Source organism: Prionailurus viverrinus, chromosome A1 (genome assembly GCF_022837055.1).
Source record: "Prionailurus viverrinus isolate Anna chromosome A1, UM_Priviv_1.0, whole genome shotgun sequence".
Lineage (NCBI taxonomy): Eukaryota > Metazoa > Chordata > Mammalia > Carnivora > Felidae > Prionailurus > Prionailurus viverrinus.
Window position 1 is genome coordinate 795126 of NC_062561.1, and position 19629 is coordinate 814754.

At 40.1% G+C, this 19629-nt stretch overlaps 2 protein-coding genes across 5 annotated transcripts in view; one reads left to right on the forward strand and one right to left on the reverse strand.

Annotated features, from left to right (window-relative positions):
* The window catches only part of MPHOSPH8 (M-phase phosphoprotein 8), a 53023-nt gene extending 49020 nt beyond the window's left edge, over window positions 1–4003 (forward strand). The window contains exons 12-14 of one of the 3 annotated variants that reach the window (XM_047873555.1): window positions 1985–2112; window positions 2967–3050; window positions 3669–4003. In XM_047873555.1, coding sequence (XP_047729511.1) covers window positions 1985–2112; window positions 2967–3050; window positions 3669–3710 — 254 coding nt within the window. In that variant the 3' untranslated portion in view covers window positions 3711–4003. Of the gene's footprint in view, window positions 1–1984; window positions 2113–2966 lie in introns of all 3 variants that reach the window. The other 2 variants (XM_047873552.1, XM_047873563.1) reach the window with 2 other exon arrangements.
* The window catches only part of PSPC1 (paraspeckle component 1), a 108644-nt gene continuing 92509 nt past the window's right edge, over window positions 3495–19629 (reverse strand). The window contains exons 9-11 of one of the 2 annotated variants that reach the window (XR_007155191.1): window positions 10038–10136; window positions 5161–7076; window positions 3495–5036 (exon numbers count right to left, since the gene is read on the reverse strand). The gene's annotated coding sequence lies outside the window, so the exon portion shown is untranslated. Of the gene's footprint in view, window positions 7077–10037; window positions 10137–19629 lie in introns of both variants that reach the window. The other variant, XR_007155189.1, reaches the window with a different exon arrangement.

The window sequence follows — 19629 nt, forward strand, 5'->3', positions numbered from 1 at the left end:
AGGATTGTCTCTCACTCTCTCTCTCTGCCCCTCCCCCACTCATGCTAGGTCTCTCTCAAGATAAATAACTTAAAAATTTTTTAAATTAATAAAATAAATCGTATGGATTCCTTAATGGAAATTTAATTAAAATATAGCCATGAAAATTTCATACCATGAAAAGACATCTATTCATAATACCTGTGTTTAGTGACCTGGACACTGAAGAATCATTTGTGGTTTCCACTGTCCAGACGGTTAGTTCACATTGCTGGGTGGCGAGCACCAGGTCGGGGGTTGGGGTACAGGGATGGGTGAGTTGAGCCCGGCGTCTCCCAGCATGCGTAACTCATGGGCCCCAGAGCACCAGGACTGCCTTAGGGTTACTGAGGGCTCTTTTCTGCACATGCACAACGTCTGCAGCCAACAGAAATTTTCTGTTTCCAAAATCTCAAAGATGCCTTGTCGTCCTCAGACGGAAGATCCTGATAGGTTTTCCTGCCCCTCGCTAGCTCTTGAGAGATGCAAGACTCTCAGGCCCCGCCCAGACCTGACCCTCAGTCAACACCCTGGTGAAGTCTCCATTTAGGAGCACACTCAGCCCTGAGAAACACTGACGTTGGGCTCTTGAGGAGACTGTACTTGTTCAACACCTAGTTTGGCTGGAGAAAATGTTTATATCGATACCGCAAAACAACTGCTGGCAAACTGATTAGAGTCCCCTGTGTCATTTTCTTCTGTGAAATTCAAGTATTTGTCAGAGGAGAGCAAATAAACACACCTCCCTTAGATCTCCTTTTGGTCAGAATAAACAGCACCTGAATGAAAGATTTTCGGATAGGATTTTCCCTATTGACCACGTGTCCCCATTCGGGCCATTTTGAAGAGTCACCACCCTCCTTTTCGGTGCAGTCAGTAATAAATACTCAACTCTTTGATAGTGGAGCTGACGGGAAAAAGACTGTAGGCCTTCTCTTCTTTTGAACCTCAGCACTCAGGTGAGTGGGGGGGTGCATTTTAAAGCTAGAGAGCAAAACCAGGATGTCAGACCTTAAACAGCTTGAAAGGAAAGGTAAGAGGGCCAGGGGCTCTGTGTGTCCTTCTTTCCCTGGGATCAGGACAGATGGTTCCTTGGGGTCTCTTTTATGAAGTATATAATTGTTCTGGACCATTGTTTTTTTCTCTTGAAAGTGGCTTACGAGAAGGGTCATGGAGTTCATTAACGCCTATTTTCTGTTACACTGGAAAGTATGGCTTATGTTCAAAGAAATGAGTCATGTGGTACAGTTCGGATATTCAATGAAAGCTTCAAACCTCATGTTCCTCCCCCCGCCTAGAATAAGTTTGGGTATTAACCGAAAAATCTGGAAAGAGCCAAATACCATGTGGAAGAAAATGGACAATCATTCAAACCCACACACAGAAACAGCCACCACAGAAGTTTGCTTCCATGGACATTTGCATTCCATGGACATGAATATGTATTCAGCTGCAAATTATAAATACCGCTACTTTTTTAGACCAAAAACTGTTATGTAGAAAAGCGTATTTTTAAAATTTTGATTCATGAGTTCTCAGTAGGGATTAGACAGAAAATAAAAGGGATCTGTGGTTTGAAAAGTGCTGGGAGGGACACCTGGGTGGCTCAGTTAAGCATCTGACTCTTGCTTTCGGTTCACGTCATGAGCTCATGGTTCATGAGTTTGAGCCCCAGGTTGGGCACAGAGCCTTTGGAATTCTCTCTCCCCCTCTGTCTCTGCTCCTCCCCTGCTCACTCTGTCTCTCTCGCAAAATAAATAAACTTTTAAAAAATTTTTTCTAATGCCAAGTTTTGAAATTGGAGGACTGATGATTTGGTGTGAATGGGCACCGGGTGGGGTGCTGCTCCACCCAGGCACATTCCGGGGACCGCTTCCAACTTGTACGGGGTGCGTCTCCCTCTGAGCTGAAAGGTGGCCATGTTAGGAGTGGTATTAAAATCTGTGTTTACATCTCCCTTATTCAGGCTCTGGCATCCTGCTGTTTATTTTCCATGCAAACTTTTTGGGTAAAGAAGTAATTGCTCGGCTCTGTGGACCGTGTAGTGTGCAAGCTGTAGTGTTAAATGATAAATTTCAACTTCCGGTTTTTCTGGTAAGATTTTCTGTAGTTCGTTACTGAAAAGCACATTCTTCTGATCCAGAAGCACAGATGACGTTTAAATTGCTGTTTTAATAAAGTACGTTAATTTTAATTTAGTAAACCACTTGGAAATGAGGCAATAACCCATAATCATAAAGTAAAATTGTCCCACATTTTGTCAATGTAAGGCTGGATTTCTAAATGTTTGATATATATGCCTTAAGTTACATTTACCACGTCTTAGAAATTCTTAAGGTAGAAGAAACATACTGAGTTTAAAATACTCTGCCTTTTCCCACCGTTATAATTACAAACATTCACGTAAAGAAAAATTTGGAAATCTTAAAAGTATTCTGTTCTTCAAATACCCAGAAACACAACCACTAGTGTAACATGGGTGTACTTAGGCTGAGCTTTAGGCAACCATTGTACTGTAATTTTGCTTTATAATAACAAATCTATTAGTGGCTATATACATTTTTTAACATAAAAAAATGGTCTTGAAGAATCCTTGTATATGTTTCCTTTTCCACAGGTAGAATTCTTTCCTTAGGCTGAATTCAGCAAAATTAACTGGTTATGAAGATTTTTAACACTCAGGCTCTATATGGCTGGATACATGCTAATCCTAAAGATTTATCTGAGTATTGTTTTTTTGCAGATAAATCTTAAGCTTTTTTGTCATTTGTATCTTTTTAATCAAGGGGAAAGTAGTCACAGGAAATTGCTTTATATAAATTAAAATACAAAACTGGTATTCTCTTCTACACCACTGGGAGTCTGAAAGGTTTTTGTTCTCTTAAGCTACAGTGATACTCTTAGACGTAGAAGTTTGAGGAAACACTGACTGTGGTCTTTCTCTCTAGGATAGCCATTTTGTTTACTCGTTCAGCCCTGCTACAGGCCTCAATAAACTCTTCATAAGGTTGACGGAAGCGCCTTCTGCCAAGGTGACAATCCTTTCCTCACATTTAGTGCAACTACTCACATTGCTGTTCCAGCAGCAAGCCCAATGTGGGGCTCAGTCTCATGAACCATGAGATCATGACCTGAGCCGAAGTAGGTGCTCAACCAACAAAGCTACCCAGGTGTCCCTAAGCATCCAATGGTCGTGAGTTCACAAGCCCCACATTGGGCTCCACGCTGGATGTGAAGCCTACTTAAAGGGGGGGAAAAAAAAAGAACATACAATGTGTTAGACATAATTGTGTGTCATAAATTGTGTGGAAAGATGAGAAGAATGCATCTCTCCAGTACGGAGCGGCTGGAGTTGTATTCTAGGCTGTTATTTAATGGCCATATGTATGTCTCATAGGCTGCTCACTAAACATTTCTTTGTAAAATGAAGATGAACCAAAAAAGTCTATGTAATAAGTGGTAGTTATTTACTATAATAACTTTAAGCACTTGGATTTATTAAAAGTGATAACCTAACACTTGAATTGATAATCAATTTGAGAACATTGCCAAATAAGAACTCTCGGCCGCGCGCGCGTTTTCCCTCCTCTAAGAAAGGGGGGCTCGGCAGAGGTGTTGGTGCTGCTACGTTGCCTCTTTTCTTTCAACAGGTGAAGTTGCTGATAGGCGCATACAGGGTGCAGCTGCAGTGACGGAACAGAGTCGGGACGGAGTCCTTTCCAGACCCGTTTTAGGACCCTGGCACAGCTAACACCTCCAGATTTGAAGTTTCATCTGTAAACCTCTTGCAGTTTCGGCTGGGTATCTGTTATGGGCTGTAAGATGGGACGTGGGGGTTCTAATATATTCTGAAATAGAAATGTATTTGTGCCAGTGTTCTCAAATCTCGATGTTGTCTCCAGACTGCATACTTCGGTTTTTCCACAATGTGGAATGGTATATAGAATTATTTAAGAAAATTAAAAGTCTCTTTTCTAACTTGAAATTTTCTACTAGGCCTGGTGAATTTCTGCATTAAAAGCAAGTCTGTGTATGCCAAGCACTAAGTAAGGGGCGAATTTGCTGGCCTCGAAGGATGACTTCTCTGACTTGGTAGGCAGGTTCGAGGGAGGCGGTGTGAGGTCTAATCTGCAGTTGCCACAGGTCCTGAATTGGAGGTGACAACTTTTTGTATTTGCAGTTACCTTTTATTCCGGGAAAAGATAAAAGAAGATACGACTCACGAACTAACTTTTATCCTTGTTCTTAGAATCCATCAAGTAATTTTTAAAAAGCAGATCCTGTGCCCTCGTTACGAACGCTGGGAAGGCAGCCGAGGTTTGTCCGCCACACTGGGCCTCATGTGAAGAGCTATCGTCTCCACAGATTCCCCACAGGTCTTAAATTCTCTTAGGAAATATTTGGCAAACTAGTAAGTCAAACTCCATCTGGACTACAGAGATGTATAAAATTATTTAGTTCCTGATTGGTTTTATAATTGTCTGAATTACAATTTTAATGAAAATTTTTCAAAAGGTCACATATTTGACCACATTGTACAGATATTTGAGAGAGCCGTTTTTACTTTACAGTACTCAAATGGCCTTTTCCTACAGTTTTCTCAATAAAATACCACAATGTTGGTCTGTTTTCTTTGTATCTCAAGACTTCAGGGTGGATACTAATGTGTGATATTTTTAACTAAATGACAGCTGGGATTGCAATTTTTTCAGCTATATTGAACCATGCACTAGTACTGTATCTAGTACTTTCTAGAAAAATCACAAGACCGAGCAGCAGTGGATAGGTCAGGAACAGCAAGGGAGACGGTACCTTAATCTAATACACACTAAGAGAAATGGGTTTTTAAAGAAAATTTGTTCTCTCAAAATCATGCTGAAGACCTCCATCATCATCTTTATAAGAACACATTATTACAAGGTGATGTACTGTTGATCCAAGAGGTAAGGCCAGGCTAGGAACCAAGTAGAACGATGAGTAATTCCTTCAGTAGGAGTTCAGGCTCAGAAGGGTGAAAGCTGTTAGAAGTCAGCAAGGAGAAAAAAAAAAAAATCTTTAACAGATGAAACTTAATTATAGGAAAAGTGGCAAGTTCTTTTGACAGAAGCGGGGTCAGGGAAGGAAGACGAAGTTTGAGCTTACTTGGAGTAACACCACCTTTGAGTTGTCCATCTCAGCTTCGTGCCAGATGTGCTAGTAAATTCTGTAAACAGTTGTGTCTACCAGGAACGGAAGGTACAGCCACACAACTTAATACATTTTGCTCTAAATTACAGCTTTGTTGTTGTTCTTTTGAGAGAGAGGGAGGGGCAGAGAGATGGAGGGACACTCCCAAGCAGGCTCTGCGCTGACAGACACGGGGCTCAGACTCACGAACGGTGAGGTCATGACCTGAGCCGAGATCAAGAGCAGATGCTTCACCGACTGAGTCCCCCTGGCGCCTCACCTATAGCTTCTCTGGAGCCAAATGAAAAGCACACTTGTCCACTTTGGTTTCTTAAGGATGAAGGAGACTTGAATTGTCTTGAGACTCGCACTTGAGAGAGTGGTTTCTTGCTGGTTCTGTGATGAGGCAGCTAATAATTCCGTCAGATATTAATAATGCTGCTACTTTGATTATTCAAATAAAGTAGGTACAAAGTGTGAGCCTTGGTTTCTCTGGAAAACAAAGCAATTCTCAAGCGGCAGCTTAACCAAAAGGTTTACAGACCTGCTTAGGTACTGCAGGTCAAAACCAAAGCAATCTTCTTAGAAAGTATATACAACACAGAATATATAACTCAACTTTATCATCTGGGCCGTGGGTGATATCACTAAGTACATCATCACTGAAAAGCACATAGTCCACATTTTTACTTCAATTTTATCTTAGAAAAAATCACCCCTCAGTCTTTACTCTTTTCTGGTGCATATGGCAGGGAGGACATCCTAACTGGATGACTCAGTGAACTTCTATATCATTCGTATCTGGCCCACTCTAATAAGCATGGCTGTAGCGGAAAACACATTATACGGGCTTTTCTCCGCAATGGTTAGTACCAAAGAGAAACCTCTAATACCTAACACTACGCAAATGTTGGACCACAGTTAGTTTGCTTTCACTCCGAGAATAGGTCATTTAGGATCGCTGATTAGCAAAGACCAAGGAAAAGGAGGATACATACGCCAGAATTGTCAAAAAGTGACTTGTGAAATAATTCTGAAAATGTTAACATTTCATACAGTTCATGTTTCATAGCCTAAATACTATATAAACTCCTAAAACGGCTGTAAACTTTTTAAACTTTATTGGTTAAGTAAACGCAGAGAACCACTCACAGGATTCATATGGCTTTCCTCTTCTCTGTGCAGACTTGCAGATAAATCTCCTTTCAGACCAAAGTGGGATTTCTAGGCCTCACATCTACTTCCAAGTAAAGAAAAGTGTTACTAGTAAGCTAAATCTAATTACAGTGAGGAGGCACAAATAAGGACCAAATTAAAATCCTGAAATAGTCCTCTGCCGACATCCAGAGCCCCCAAGAACCCCAGCTGGAATCTAACCCTAATACTGCATATCAGTTTAACTTGGAAGAAATTAATTTTTCATTATTCTACAACACACTATTTCCCTCATACTCTTTGCTTTCATTGGGCTTAAATATACATACATGGCTTTAGTAAAACATGATTTTTCTCACAACAGTGCCAAATTTCATGAGTAGCCCCTTATCTTGGGGACTGACCCCAAATTGCAGGCTAGAGGGGATGCCAAAAAAAATCCCTCTAACATTTCCCATTTATAGCGAATTGAAAGGAGAGTCTCATTCTGTATTTGTAGGCTACTACCACACTACTTTGCAACATCAGCCAGCAAGAACTCTTATAACACCTGAATGAGAGTGGAAGTTTGCACCATTCAGATATTTTAACCACGGAAAATTTGTCCATGAGGCATAATGTCAAGTGTTAGCGATTATTCATAAGTTGTTTATATGGAGTAATAAATTCACAAATGAAATCTCTGTTTTCTGGCTGTTTCTCCTCTGTCTTTAAAAGCGTTTCTCCCACAAGATGACCTGGAAAAAAAAGACAAATTCTTTATTAGCAAACAGGAATTAATACCTGTAGTGTATTTTCTATTATAAAAAACAAAGAAAATGTAGTCCTCATGCCAGAGTAACACCAGCTGTTAGAAATGAAAATTCTCAGGCCTTCTAAATCACAAACAGTGGGGTCTGTATTCTAATAAGCCTCCAGAGGGTTCTGCTATACCTTGAAAACATGAGCACCACTGTTTCAAAGGATAACCTGAAGATAATCCAATTTTTAATAAAATTCCTGCATTTTGTTAACTTCCAAAACTTTAATAAAAGTTAATTATCTTCCTGAAATGAATCACTCTGTTTTTGCTGACTATAAAATCTGTAATAAAAAGCAGTTACTTCAAATAAAAACACTATTCATCTCTTACCAAAATTAACTTCAAAATCCTCAAGTTCCAATGACAAATTCACTTGACAAGCCTGTAAGATCTCTCTCCACTGGCCACATAATGCCACAGCTTTGATCTGTGCCACAGTCAGCCTATGTATCTTAAATTTTTTCCCCTTACCCGTACATTCTGAGGTTATTTCTTCAAATTTTAAGTAAAGGATTCACAAAGAAGTCCGAAAATTTAATACCAACAAAAGGTCTAAAGGATATTTACAAAGTAATTCTCTAATTTCAAAAGGGATTCTAATTTTGTAAATAGTAGAAACCACAATTTACCTGGATGGCTTTTATCATTCCCTCCCCACCCCCTGGATTCTCTACACTCAATGTGAGGCTGGAACTCACAACCCCAGAGATCAAGAGTTGCACGCTCTACTGACTGAGCAAGCCAGGCACCCCTACCTACAGAGCTCTTAAAAATAAAGAATCTTGCTTTGCTGGATCCCAACCCTCAAGTTTACATTCAGTAGGTGGACCTGAGAATGTGCATTCTTGATCCCAGAGGAGAGAACGACACTGGTCTAAAGGGCCAGCTTTGAGAATTACTAACCAAAGTTAATTTCCTAGAGCTGGATAAAAGAACACAAACCAGAGCTCTCACATTTTTGTATTCATGGGCATCAGATACTTTAAAAGGGGGAAGTTTCTCCAGGTTTCCTTATATGCCAGAGCCTCTGACACAATGTGTGCTCAGATCTCCTGAGATCTCGTTTCAGTGGGTAGTCTGATTGATGTGGTCAGCTGTGCGTTGAGATTCTGCACTGCCAAGAGAAGCCCTTAAGGCTGGTGCTGCTGGTCCCCGGGACAACCCTTGTAGCAAAAACAGAAGAGCTCCTTTATCGACACCAGATAAAGTGGTTGGAAAAGAAATAACCTTAAAACAATACTTTCTGGAGCTATTAGGATGACATTTTACCATCAACGGAATTCTGTCATAATAAGTCACAATGTAGGGGTGCCTAGGTGGCTCAGTCAGTTGAACGTCCAACTCTTGATCTCAGCTCGGGTCACGACCTCGCAGTCTGTGGGATGGAGCCCTGCATCAAGCTCTGCGTGGATAGCATGGGCCCTGCTTGGGATTCTCTCTCAAGTAAATAAATAAAAAAATTAAGCTTTTTTAAGCCACAATGTAAATGTTGCTATAAAATAGAAAATTTGCTACCTTTTAAGAGGGTAGAAAGAGCAGCAAGGGAGAAATGGAGCTGGTATCCCTAGTACTGATCTGAATTTATGATATTAAACCATTTCTGAGGGGCACCTGGGTGGCTCAGTCGGTTAAGCGTCCGACTTCAGCTCAGGTCACACGATCTCACAGTTTGTAAGTTGGAGCCCTGCATCAGGCTCTGTGCTGACAGCTCAGAGCCTGGAGCCTGCTCTGGATTCTGTCTCCCTCTCTCTCTGCCTCTCCCCTGCTTGTGCTTTCTCTCTCAAAAATAAATAAACATAAAAAAAATTTTTTTTTTTTTTTTTTTAAATAAAAAAATCCACCATTTCTAAGATTACACACTTTCCGGGGCGCCTGAGTTGCTCAGTCAGTTGAGCGTCTGATTCTTGATTTTGGCTCAGGTCATGATCAGGATCAGGTCATGGGGTTGAGCCCTGAGACCAGCTTCACGCTCCGCGTGCCTGATCTATTCTTTCTCTTTCTTTCTCTCTCTCTCCCCGCCCCCCCGCCCCTCCCCCACTTGTGCTCTCTAAAATAAAAATAACTAAGATTTTTAACAAAGATTTACACACTTTACAAGGAACATAAGACTAAAATTCTAGACTTAGGATCACTAAAACCCAGGAGGGAACTTCTTTCTCAGTAAATAAGACCTGTTTAATATTTTATCTCTACTCTTAGTTCAGTTTTACCTAAGGACAAGTCAGTATACCAACCAGTGAGGAAAGAGGAGGGCAAATGTGGAGTTAAAAATAGCCTCTGTGGTTTATATACACAATGGAATATTACGTGGCAATGAGAAAAAATGAAATATGGCCTTTTGTAGCAACGTGGATGGAACTGGAGAGTGTGATGCTAAGTGAAATAAGCCATACAGAGAAAGACAGATACCATATGGTTTCACTCTTATGTGGATCCTGAGAAACTTACCAGGAACCCATGGGGGAGGGGAAGGAAAAAAAAAAAAAAAAGAGGTTAGAGTGGGAGACAGCCAAAGCATAAGAGACTGTTAAAAACCGAGAACTGAGGGTTGATGGAGGGTGGGAGGGAGGGGAGGGTGGGTGATGGGTATTGAGGAGGGCACCTTTTGGGATGAGCACTGGGTGTTGTATGGAAACCAATTTGTCAATAAATTTCATAAAAAATAAAAAAATAAATAAATAAAAAAAAAAAAAAAAAAAAAAAAAAATAGCCTCTGACTGCTCAGATAAAAGGGCGGTGCCCCTGCAGATCCCATAGGACCGCGGAGGAGCAGAGGGTTCAGCTTCTACTACAATCTATCCTTCACATCCGTTCCGGAGGTCCGCAGGCAGCACCAGGAAGTAGGACTAAGGAAACTAAGAAGCAAGGAACGTTGTTTTAACGGACACTGACTGACCTGAAAGGGAATCTGACACCAGCATTTCCTAGTCTCTGAACTTGATTCATGCCAGAAGCCGATATTCAGGCAGCTTCATCCATGTTTTCTTTCACCCTCCTAGAAATAAAAATCAAATTTGGCCAGTTTCAATGATCAATAAAAAGAAGGGTTAAATCATTTTCTTAAAGTTCTTAACCGTAATCGGTTCCCACTCAGAAAAGATCTTCCTTTGAATTAATTCACGTCCTCGAAGAACATCAACAGACTTAAAATTCAACTCAATTTTATGTCTTGGCATTAATCACTACTAAATCCTACACCTTGAGTTTCCAAGCCTGCTAATAATTTTAAAATATCGAGAGCCTATTTTGCTAAATCCTTCCTTTTTATTTCGGTAGGCAGGCCCTCTTGTTTGCATGGTTGATCCCTCAGCATACCACTGCCTGAAATTTTATAATCCAGAATCCTACACAGGATACTGATTCCTACTCTAATTTGCAACATTTTATTCTACTTGTACTTGGGCAAGGCACACAAATATACCTCTTGTGCTCCATCAGAAAAAGACTCAACCGACCCTAATAATCCCTTGAACCAACATTCTCCAAACACAAAGCATTAACCCCAGATTTTTCATTGGAATACAGTTTTAGATACATTATCTCATACTTATAAAATGTATAACATACCTGAAATGTTATACACAATACTACACTATTACAGCTTAGAAATACACAAATTGGCACTCAATTTTTTTTTAACTGTTAGGGTACATGACCCCAAAACACTGGAAATAACTACCCTAAATTAATATTGTTTTCAAAACCCATTTGGGTCTCAATTTCACCTAAAAACTGGATGGAATATGAAACTGCTCCCAAAATCTGCATGTAAAAAAATATGTACACAAAATCTGCATGTAAATTTAAGGGGATTCCAAATGATCCAGCAGGACCCCATGGTCCAAGTTATAAAACCTTAAATATTTTTTCAAACAACACATGCCACAAATCAACAAGAAATTATCTTTTATATATATTTCCACCTGCAAGTAGCATTCTACACATAATCTTAGGTAACTGTGAAGTCATTAAAGCATTCTTAAATTGGTTATATATATATATATGCGCACACTTCTACCATGGTATTTCCTTTAGTAAAATTAAGGCTGACAAGAAGAATGGAACCATAAACCAAACTGCACAACTGGGTTACTAATTTTTTTTTTAATGCTCATTTATTTTTGAAAAAGAATCAGAGCACGAGCAGTGGAGAGGCAGAGAGAGAGAGGGAGACCCAGAATCTGAAGCAGGCTCCAGGTTCTGAGCTGTCAACACAGAGCCTGACATGGGGCTCAAACTCTTGAACCATGAGACCATGACCTGAGCCAACGTTGGATGCTTAACCAACTGAGCCACTCCAGCTCTCCTGGATTACTAATTCTTAATGACACAAGGACTGCTAAAAATAACTGTCTTCTCAACTTCTCAAAAATGTGAACCTGCAATTTACAAAGCATTCATCACATATATTGAAACCTGGAAAGATAATCTCTAGAATTATCCAAGTTTAGTCGCCAATATCTAGTCTTTAAAAAGGTGGCTTAAGAGCGCCTGGGTGGCTCAATCAGTGGAGCATCCAATTCTTGGTTCTGGCTCAGGTCATGATCTCACAATTCATGGGTCTGAGTCCCACTGTCAGGCTCTGTGCTGACAGTGCAGACCCTGGCTTCTCAAGCCTTCTCTCTCTCTCTGCCCCTCCCCTGCTCACACTATCTCAAAATAAATAAAATTAAATTAATTAAGTTAAACTAAAAATAAAATAAATATAGAATTAATTCCATTAAAATAAAAAAATAAATAAAATTGTGGCTTAATATCTGAATTCAATATTCAAAATCACTAGCATTCTGGTTAAAGACGTGGTCTTACAAAGAAGTGACCAGGTTTATTATACACTGGATTATAATCAACATCAATGAAAGAATCACAGTGAGCCAATGCACGTGTACATCCATTCCATGATACAGATACTTTGGATTTAAAATCTGTAAAGTCCTAGAAAGGTGACACACATAATTCCGATGCTGAAGAACAGTGTCTCTATCAAAGCGATACTGTCAAATACTGGGGGGAGGAGAAGCAGCCAACAATTACATTAAAAGAAAAGGTCTCCTATAACTGAAATCTTAAGCACCACTGTAACAAGACACCACTTTGGACGAAAGTCGTCTGTTTTTATTCAGGATAAAACTGGGTAAGAACTACATAGAAGTTCATGTTCGACTTGCCAAAACATGGATTAAGAGTGAAACATGGCTCCTCTGACCACACCCTAATACCTTTCATAGTCAGAAATGTAAGCATCCAATAATATCATGTATGCTTTTCTGATGATCTTTCTTAAAGAATAAAACATTAAAGATCTACAGAAGGCCCATTCTTAACAGTCAACTAGGTAACAATGACTCTCTCCTCTTTGAGTGAAAGAAGGTATCCTTTCCCACTGAGTACTCAACCCTACTCTCATCCACACATTACATGTAGTTTGCATTACTTAATATATAAGCTACAACAGAAGTAACGTTCTAAGAAAGGGAGGTTTAAAATATAGGTTATACTTCAGCAAGCATGGAGGCTGAGCAAGACTATTCAAATTACAACAAACTGTAAATACCCAAGACAGGACTTTAACGGCTCGTGTTGAAAACACCTTGCCAGAAATCAACCTAAAATTAGGTAACGATTTCCTCTGAAGTAGATTCCCATGGTATCAAACCCTAAAGGAGCCTGTGTTCCGAAGTTTGCAGGTACGGGGGAGAGGGGGACAGCCACGTTATCGAACATCACCATCAGAGACAGCTTAGACGGCATAGTGCTCACAACTGAATCTGACCCTTGGCCTTCATGACAAAGACACAGACCACAATACCAGTCACTGAAGCAATAAATAAGCCAAATGCTATTATTACAGGCAATTCACAACAGTGAAAATATGTAGCATATTCTTTACTAAGTAATTTTATTTGAATGTTAATAGATTCTCTTTAAGCAACAAAGAATATAACTTCAAAGAGTATAGGGAAATAGTGTGTGATTAAGTGAACAATATACCAGAAAGATTAGGCCAAAAATCCAAAAGCCATCTCCCAAAGAAACTTGAGAAAATGCCCATGAAAACAGCAAATCTCTAAAATAATACTACTTACACAAATTCACTCTTTCTGATGGAATACAATTTCGACTGATGAACAAATGATATAACTGAATAGTTTCAGTTAACTGAATTAATTGGAAGTCACAATGACAAAAAGTTTCTTAACATTTTAGGGGCACCTGGGCATCCAACTCTTGATCTCAGCTCAGGTCATGATCTCACGATTCATGAGACTGAGCCCCACAACAAACTCTGTACTGTCGGCATGGAGCCTGCTTGGGATTCTCTCTCTCTCTCTCTCTCTCTCTCTCTCTCTCTGTCTCTGTCTCTCAAAATAAGTAAACTTTTTAAGAAGTTTCTCAACATTTTAAATTGTCACCTCTTTTTGAGTTGAAAATTGGCAATAAAACATAGCAAACTGAGGGCTTTGATTTTTTTCATCAAACCCTATTTCTTCTACCCAAGTTAGCAGCGAGATATCATGATAAAAGCTCAATTACATAATTTCTATCTTCCAGCCGATATTTTACAAAAAGCAAAAATCCATAATATGAACATCCAATTTTGGATTCCCGACATCATCTGGCTTTCCAGAATTCTAATAAAGATCCCTATGGTTTTTTTACACAGACAGTGATGAAACCACACAACCTAGTTACAACAGTCCCCCCTTACCCACGGTTTCGCTTTTACCAGTTTGGGTTACCTACAGTCAGTGGTTGTCTAGAAGCAGACGGTCCTTTCCTAATGTTTTGTCAGGTCAACAGTAGCCTAATACTACTTCACCACACTTCATCTCATCACATAGGCATGTCACATGTGCAAGAGAAAGGTGACAGTACAGTAAGACATTTTGACAATTACTTAAGTTGTTCTATTTTATTAGTTACTATTATTAATCTCCCACTGTGCCTAACTTATAAATTAAGCCTTATCATAGTTACGTATATTAGGAAAAAACAGTTATCTGTAAGGTTTGGTAGTATCCACAGCTCCAGGCATCCACCTGGGTTCTTCAAAGTGTCTCCCTTATGCTCTGGTTTCTCTTCAGATCGCATAAATCTTTCGCCTTTTACGAAGTGTCTCCCTTAAAGAGGGGGGAAGGGCTACTGTACAAACAGTAATAAGGGTATGACACACAAAAACATACCCAAATGACCAAGAAGTGTGAAAAGTTACTCAACATCCGAAGTTACTAGGAAAGCGTAAATTAAAACTACACGGATATACCTCTACACACTCACTCTATGGCTAACACTAACACAACTTGACAATACTGAGTGTTGGCAAGGATGCAGTACGGGACAGGAATCACGTGCACTGACGTAGGACAGACACTTTGGAAAATTACCAGTTTCTAAGAAACATACATATCCACGATGCTCCGCAATCCCACTCCCAGATATTTCCTCCCAGAAAAATGAGAAGTCTGAATGACTTGAACAGGAATGTTCACAGCAGCTTTACTCATTACAACCCAAACTGGAATCTAACCCAAGAATGGATCAGTAGCAGACTGGGCAAACAAAATGTGGCATAGTCACTTCATGGTACGCTATGCGGCAATAAGATAGAACCAACTGCTGACACCTGCAAACAACACAGATGAATCTCAAAAGCACTATGTTGAATGAAAGAAGCCAGAGGCAAAGGGTATACATTCTATGGTTCCATTTACATGAAGTTCAAAAACAAGCAAAACTAATCTATTGTGATCAAAACAAAACAGTGGTTGCCTGTGATGCAGGATGTACCGACTGGAAAGGAGCTCCTAAGATACAAAGTTTATGAAAATTAAGGCTGTCAAACCAAATAAAATTCACAAATTTAAATGACAGGCTATTCCAAATTTTTAAAAAGCATGATTTTAAGGCTTTTTTCCCCCCAAAGATTTTATTTTTGTAAGTAATCTCTACACCCAACGTGGGGTGCAAAATCATAACCCTGAGATCAACAGCCACACGCTTCACCAACTGATCCAGCCAGGCACCACAGGATTTTAAATTTTTTTTAATTAAAGAATCAGAAGTTCATATAGCAACTCAAAATTAATAAATAAGGGTATCTGGGTGGCTCACTTGGTTAAATGTCTGACTCTTGATTTCGGCTCAGGTCATGACCTCATGGTTCATGGGTTCGAGCCCTGCATCAGGCTCTGCTGACAGTGTGGAGCCTGCTTGGGATTCTCTTTCTCCCTCTGTCTGCCCCTTCTCCACTCACATTTGCTCTTGCTCTCAAAATTAAAAATCAAAAACAAAAACAAAAAAACAAAATAAAATAAGGTCTTGAGTAGGTAAGAATCATCATTTATAAATATTAAATAATATTGAAATCTAGAAAATATTTACAAAATAAAGATTTTTTTTCAGCCTTATTGAGGACAACTAGATATTTCAGGAAAATAATTTATTGATACACAGTCTTTTTCTCCAACAGTCATAACATTTACTGTAGTTCCCAAAAAAATGTAAAATTCAGCAAAGACTCATATGAAATCTAATAAAGTACTTGATGATGACTTTTAGGGGTGCCTGGGTGGCTTAGTGGGTTAAGTGGCAGATTCTTGATTTCAGCTCAGGTCATGACCTCATGGTTCCTGGATTCCAGCCCCATGATGGGCTCTGCACAGACAGCAGAGAGCCTCCTTGGGATTCTGTCTCCCTCTCTCTCTGCCCCTCCCCAGCTCACATATGCACTCTCCCTGTCTCAAAAATTTATTTTTTTTCAACGTTTATTTATTTTTGAGACAGAGAGAGACAGAGCATGAATGGAGGAGGGTCAGAGAGAGGGAAATACAGAATCTGAAACAGGCTCCAGGCTCTGAGCTGTCAGCACAGAGCCCAACGCGGTGCTCGAACTCACAGACCATGAGATCATGACCTGAGCCGAAGTCGGCCGCTCAACCGACTGAGCCACCCAGGCGCCCCTCCCTGTCTCAAAAATTTTTTTTAAAAAGTGAAAAATGTGATGACTTTTATCATACGTAATTAATGACTTCTAAGAAAAGTTACAACTCAGTTTCAAGGTCCCAGACCCATATATATTTTCAAGGCAATTGTCATGAGGTCAACAATGGTTTGTGACTGAAAGATACCACTGAAAATTTCCAAACTTAATTTTGTCCACAAATTCCTACAAAGGCGTTTCAATCAAAACAAAGGGGGGAGGGGCAGACGGAGGGGAGTCCCTGGGCAGCTCAGTCCGTTAAGAGACCAATGTCAACTCAGGTCTTCATCTTGTGGTTTGTGGGTTCAAGCCCCACATCAGGTTCTGCCGCTGACAGGTCACAGCCTGTGAACCTGCTTCAGATCTGTCTCCCTCTCTCTCTCTGCCCCTCCTCTACTCACACTCTGTCTCTCAAAAATAAACATTAAAATAATAAAAAAAATTTAAAAAGCATTATCCTCTTGTGATGACCTGAGATTCCTCAAGCACCTCTCCCCTAAAAAAGCCAAAGAAAACATATCCTTGATCATTGCATAATCAAGGTTAAGTTTTTTATGTTTTTTTTTTTTTTTAAGTAATCTCTACACCCAACCTGGGGCTTGATCTCAAAACTCTGAGAGTTGTATGCTCCACAGAGAAAGACAGATACCATATGGTTTCACTCTTATGTGGATCCTGAGAAACTTAACAGAAACCCATGGGGGAGGGGAAGGGAAAAAAAAAAAAAAAAAAAGAGGTTAGAGTGGAAGAGCGCCAAAGCATAAGAGACTCTTAAAAACTGAGAACAATTTGAGGGTTGATGGGGGGTGGGAGGGAGGGGAGGGTGGGTGATGGGTGTTGAGGAGGGCACCTTTTGGGATGAGCACTGGGTGTTGTATGGAAACCAATTTGACAATAAACTTCATATATTGAAAAAAAAAAAAAAAAAGTCATATGCTCTATAGACTGAGCCAGCCAGGCAAACCCAGGGTTAAGTTTTTAAAAACAAGTGGGAGTACAGTAATAAATTGCATTTTTAGTTCAAGATAGTTATGAACTTACCCGTATGGTTTCGTAGTTCTTTAAAAGTTGAATATTTCACATACATTACTGCACAAAGAACCTCAGTTTATTTAATGTATGAACCACATTCATGTATAACGAAATCGCACTGGAAATGAATTACCAAATGACATTCAACAGTTTTTATTTTTCACCATATACTTATATCCACATAAAATAACAATGTTACCTGCTTTGAAGATAACATGTGAGGGACACCTGGGTAGCTCAGTTGGTTAAGAACCCAACTTCAGGTCACTATCTTGCAGTTCCAAAGGTCAAGCCCCACATCAGGCTCTGCGCTGACAGCACACGGCCTGCTTGGATGGATCCGTCTCCCTATCTCTCTGCCCCTCCCCAACTCATGTATGCACACGCACGCTCTCTCTCTCAAAAATAAAATGGTATTGGGCACCTGGGTGGCTCAGTCGGTGAAGCGTCCGACTTTAGCTCAGGTCATGTTCTCACGGTTTGTGGGTTCAAGCCCCGTGTTGGGCTCTGTGCTGACAGCTGGGAGCTGGAGCCCGTTTCAGATTCTGTGTCTCCCTCTCTCTCTGCCCCTCCCCTGCTCCTGCTCTGTCTCTCAAAAATGAATAAAAATGTTAAAAAAAATTTTTTTTTAGTAAAAAAAAAAAGTGGTATGTTCATATGCAGAGAATGATATCACAATGTTATACTGGAGAGAAACTACTTAAACATCAAGTAAGTGTAATCTGCACTGTAATGTTTTATCTATTTAAATTTATTTAAATATAGGGTAGAGAACGGGTGCTAAACTAAACCAGTGGTGCCCCAAGATGAGGAACATCAGTCAGGTTTCTACTTCCATGTTAGTGCTCCAACCAGCAACTCCTCCTCGTGGGAACACGATGCTGGATTAGAAGGGTACCGTCAAAACCGCGTTTATACGAAAATACATTAAGGTGGTCAAATGTCTTAATACCTTGTCTTGGACACAAGATAACCAACACATGTTCTAAAAAAGAGACTGTAAAGTCTAAAAACAGATGAGAGATATAAAAACAATTGGGAGGGGTCACATTTTAAAAATGCACAAAATTTCCTATTTGATTACCACTAGGTTTGAGGAATTGGGCTGTAGAAACACAACAGAAAACACAAAAAGCATAAAAAAACATAATAGTCATAAATCTCACTTCTCATACTTTTTGTGTCTCTGCATCATTTGTAAATGCAACATACTCCCATCAATCAGCAAAAGCTCCAGATGCACACTGTCTTTCATCAGAGCCCACAAGGACTTCGTGCCTCCCCTTGGCAAGGAGAAACAGGATCCAAATGGTGTGCAAACCTCAGAACTCCCTGCAGTCCCTTTTTAAGACCATCTATGCTATGTTATTTCCCATTTTCAATCACCATCAGGGCTTATTAAAACATTCCCAGGGGTGCCTGGATGGCTCAGTTTGTTAAGTATCAGATTTGGGCTCAAGTCATCTCATGGTTGAGGAGTTTGAGTCCTCCATGGCTTTGTGCTGGTGGTGGGATCCTGTTGGACATTGATTCTCTTTCTGTCCCTCCCACTTGCACAAACTCTCTCTAAATAAACTGTAAGAAGTGAAAAAAAAAAAATTCCCAGTAATTTTGCATTCATTACACTCAATTTTGAGACAAACGCTGTGTGGTATAAAATCTCATTTGGGTTCTGCCAATACCTTCCAGTATGATCTTGGAAATATTGCCGGTTCACTGATTCAACAAATTGCAATAAGCACCTACATATGAGAGTGCTTCTGCCTCAGGGAATTCACAATAGGTCCCCCTCAGGATCTTGGAGGGTCCAGGAATTGTCTATTAGATTAGAACCATTTACTTCTTTTTTTAAAAAAAAATTTTTTTTTTCAACGTTTATTTATTTTTGGGACAGAGAGAGACAGAGCATGAACGGGGGAGGGGCAGAGAGAGAGGGAGACACAGAATCGGAAACAGGTTCCAGGCTCTGAGCCATCAGCCCAGAGCCCGACGCGGGGCTCGAACTCACAGACCGCGAGATCGTGACCTGGCTGAAGTCGGACGCTTAACCGACTGCGCCACCCAGGCGCCCCAGAACCATTTACTTCTAACGAACAATGAGAATTTAACTGAAAATAGCCATGTACTAATAACCACCAGTACTCAGAACATGGAAGAACAGGCAGGCTTTTAAGCTGATTTCCCAGTAAAAAGTCTGGAATGGGAAGGTACACAATATGGGGGGCACATTCCTACTGAGAAAAAAATAGAAAGTTGAAATAAATCTGGAGTTTTGCCCATTCTAAACTGCGTGTGTGAATATCTACTTATACACAAATGACTAAGAAATAAACTCCAAATGATAACAAGGTTAAAAATCAGACAAGTTTTGGGGCACCTGGGTGGCTCAGTTGGTTCAGCGTCCAACTTCACCTCAGGTCATGATCTTGCGATCCGTGAATTTGAGCCCTGCGTCGGGCTCTGTGCTGACACCTCA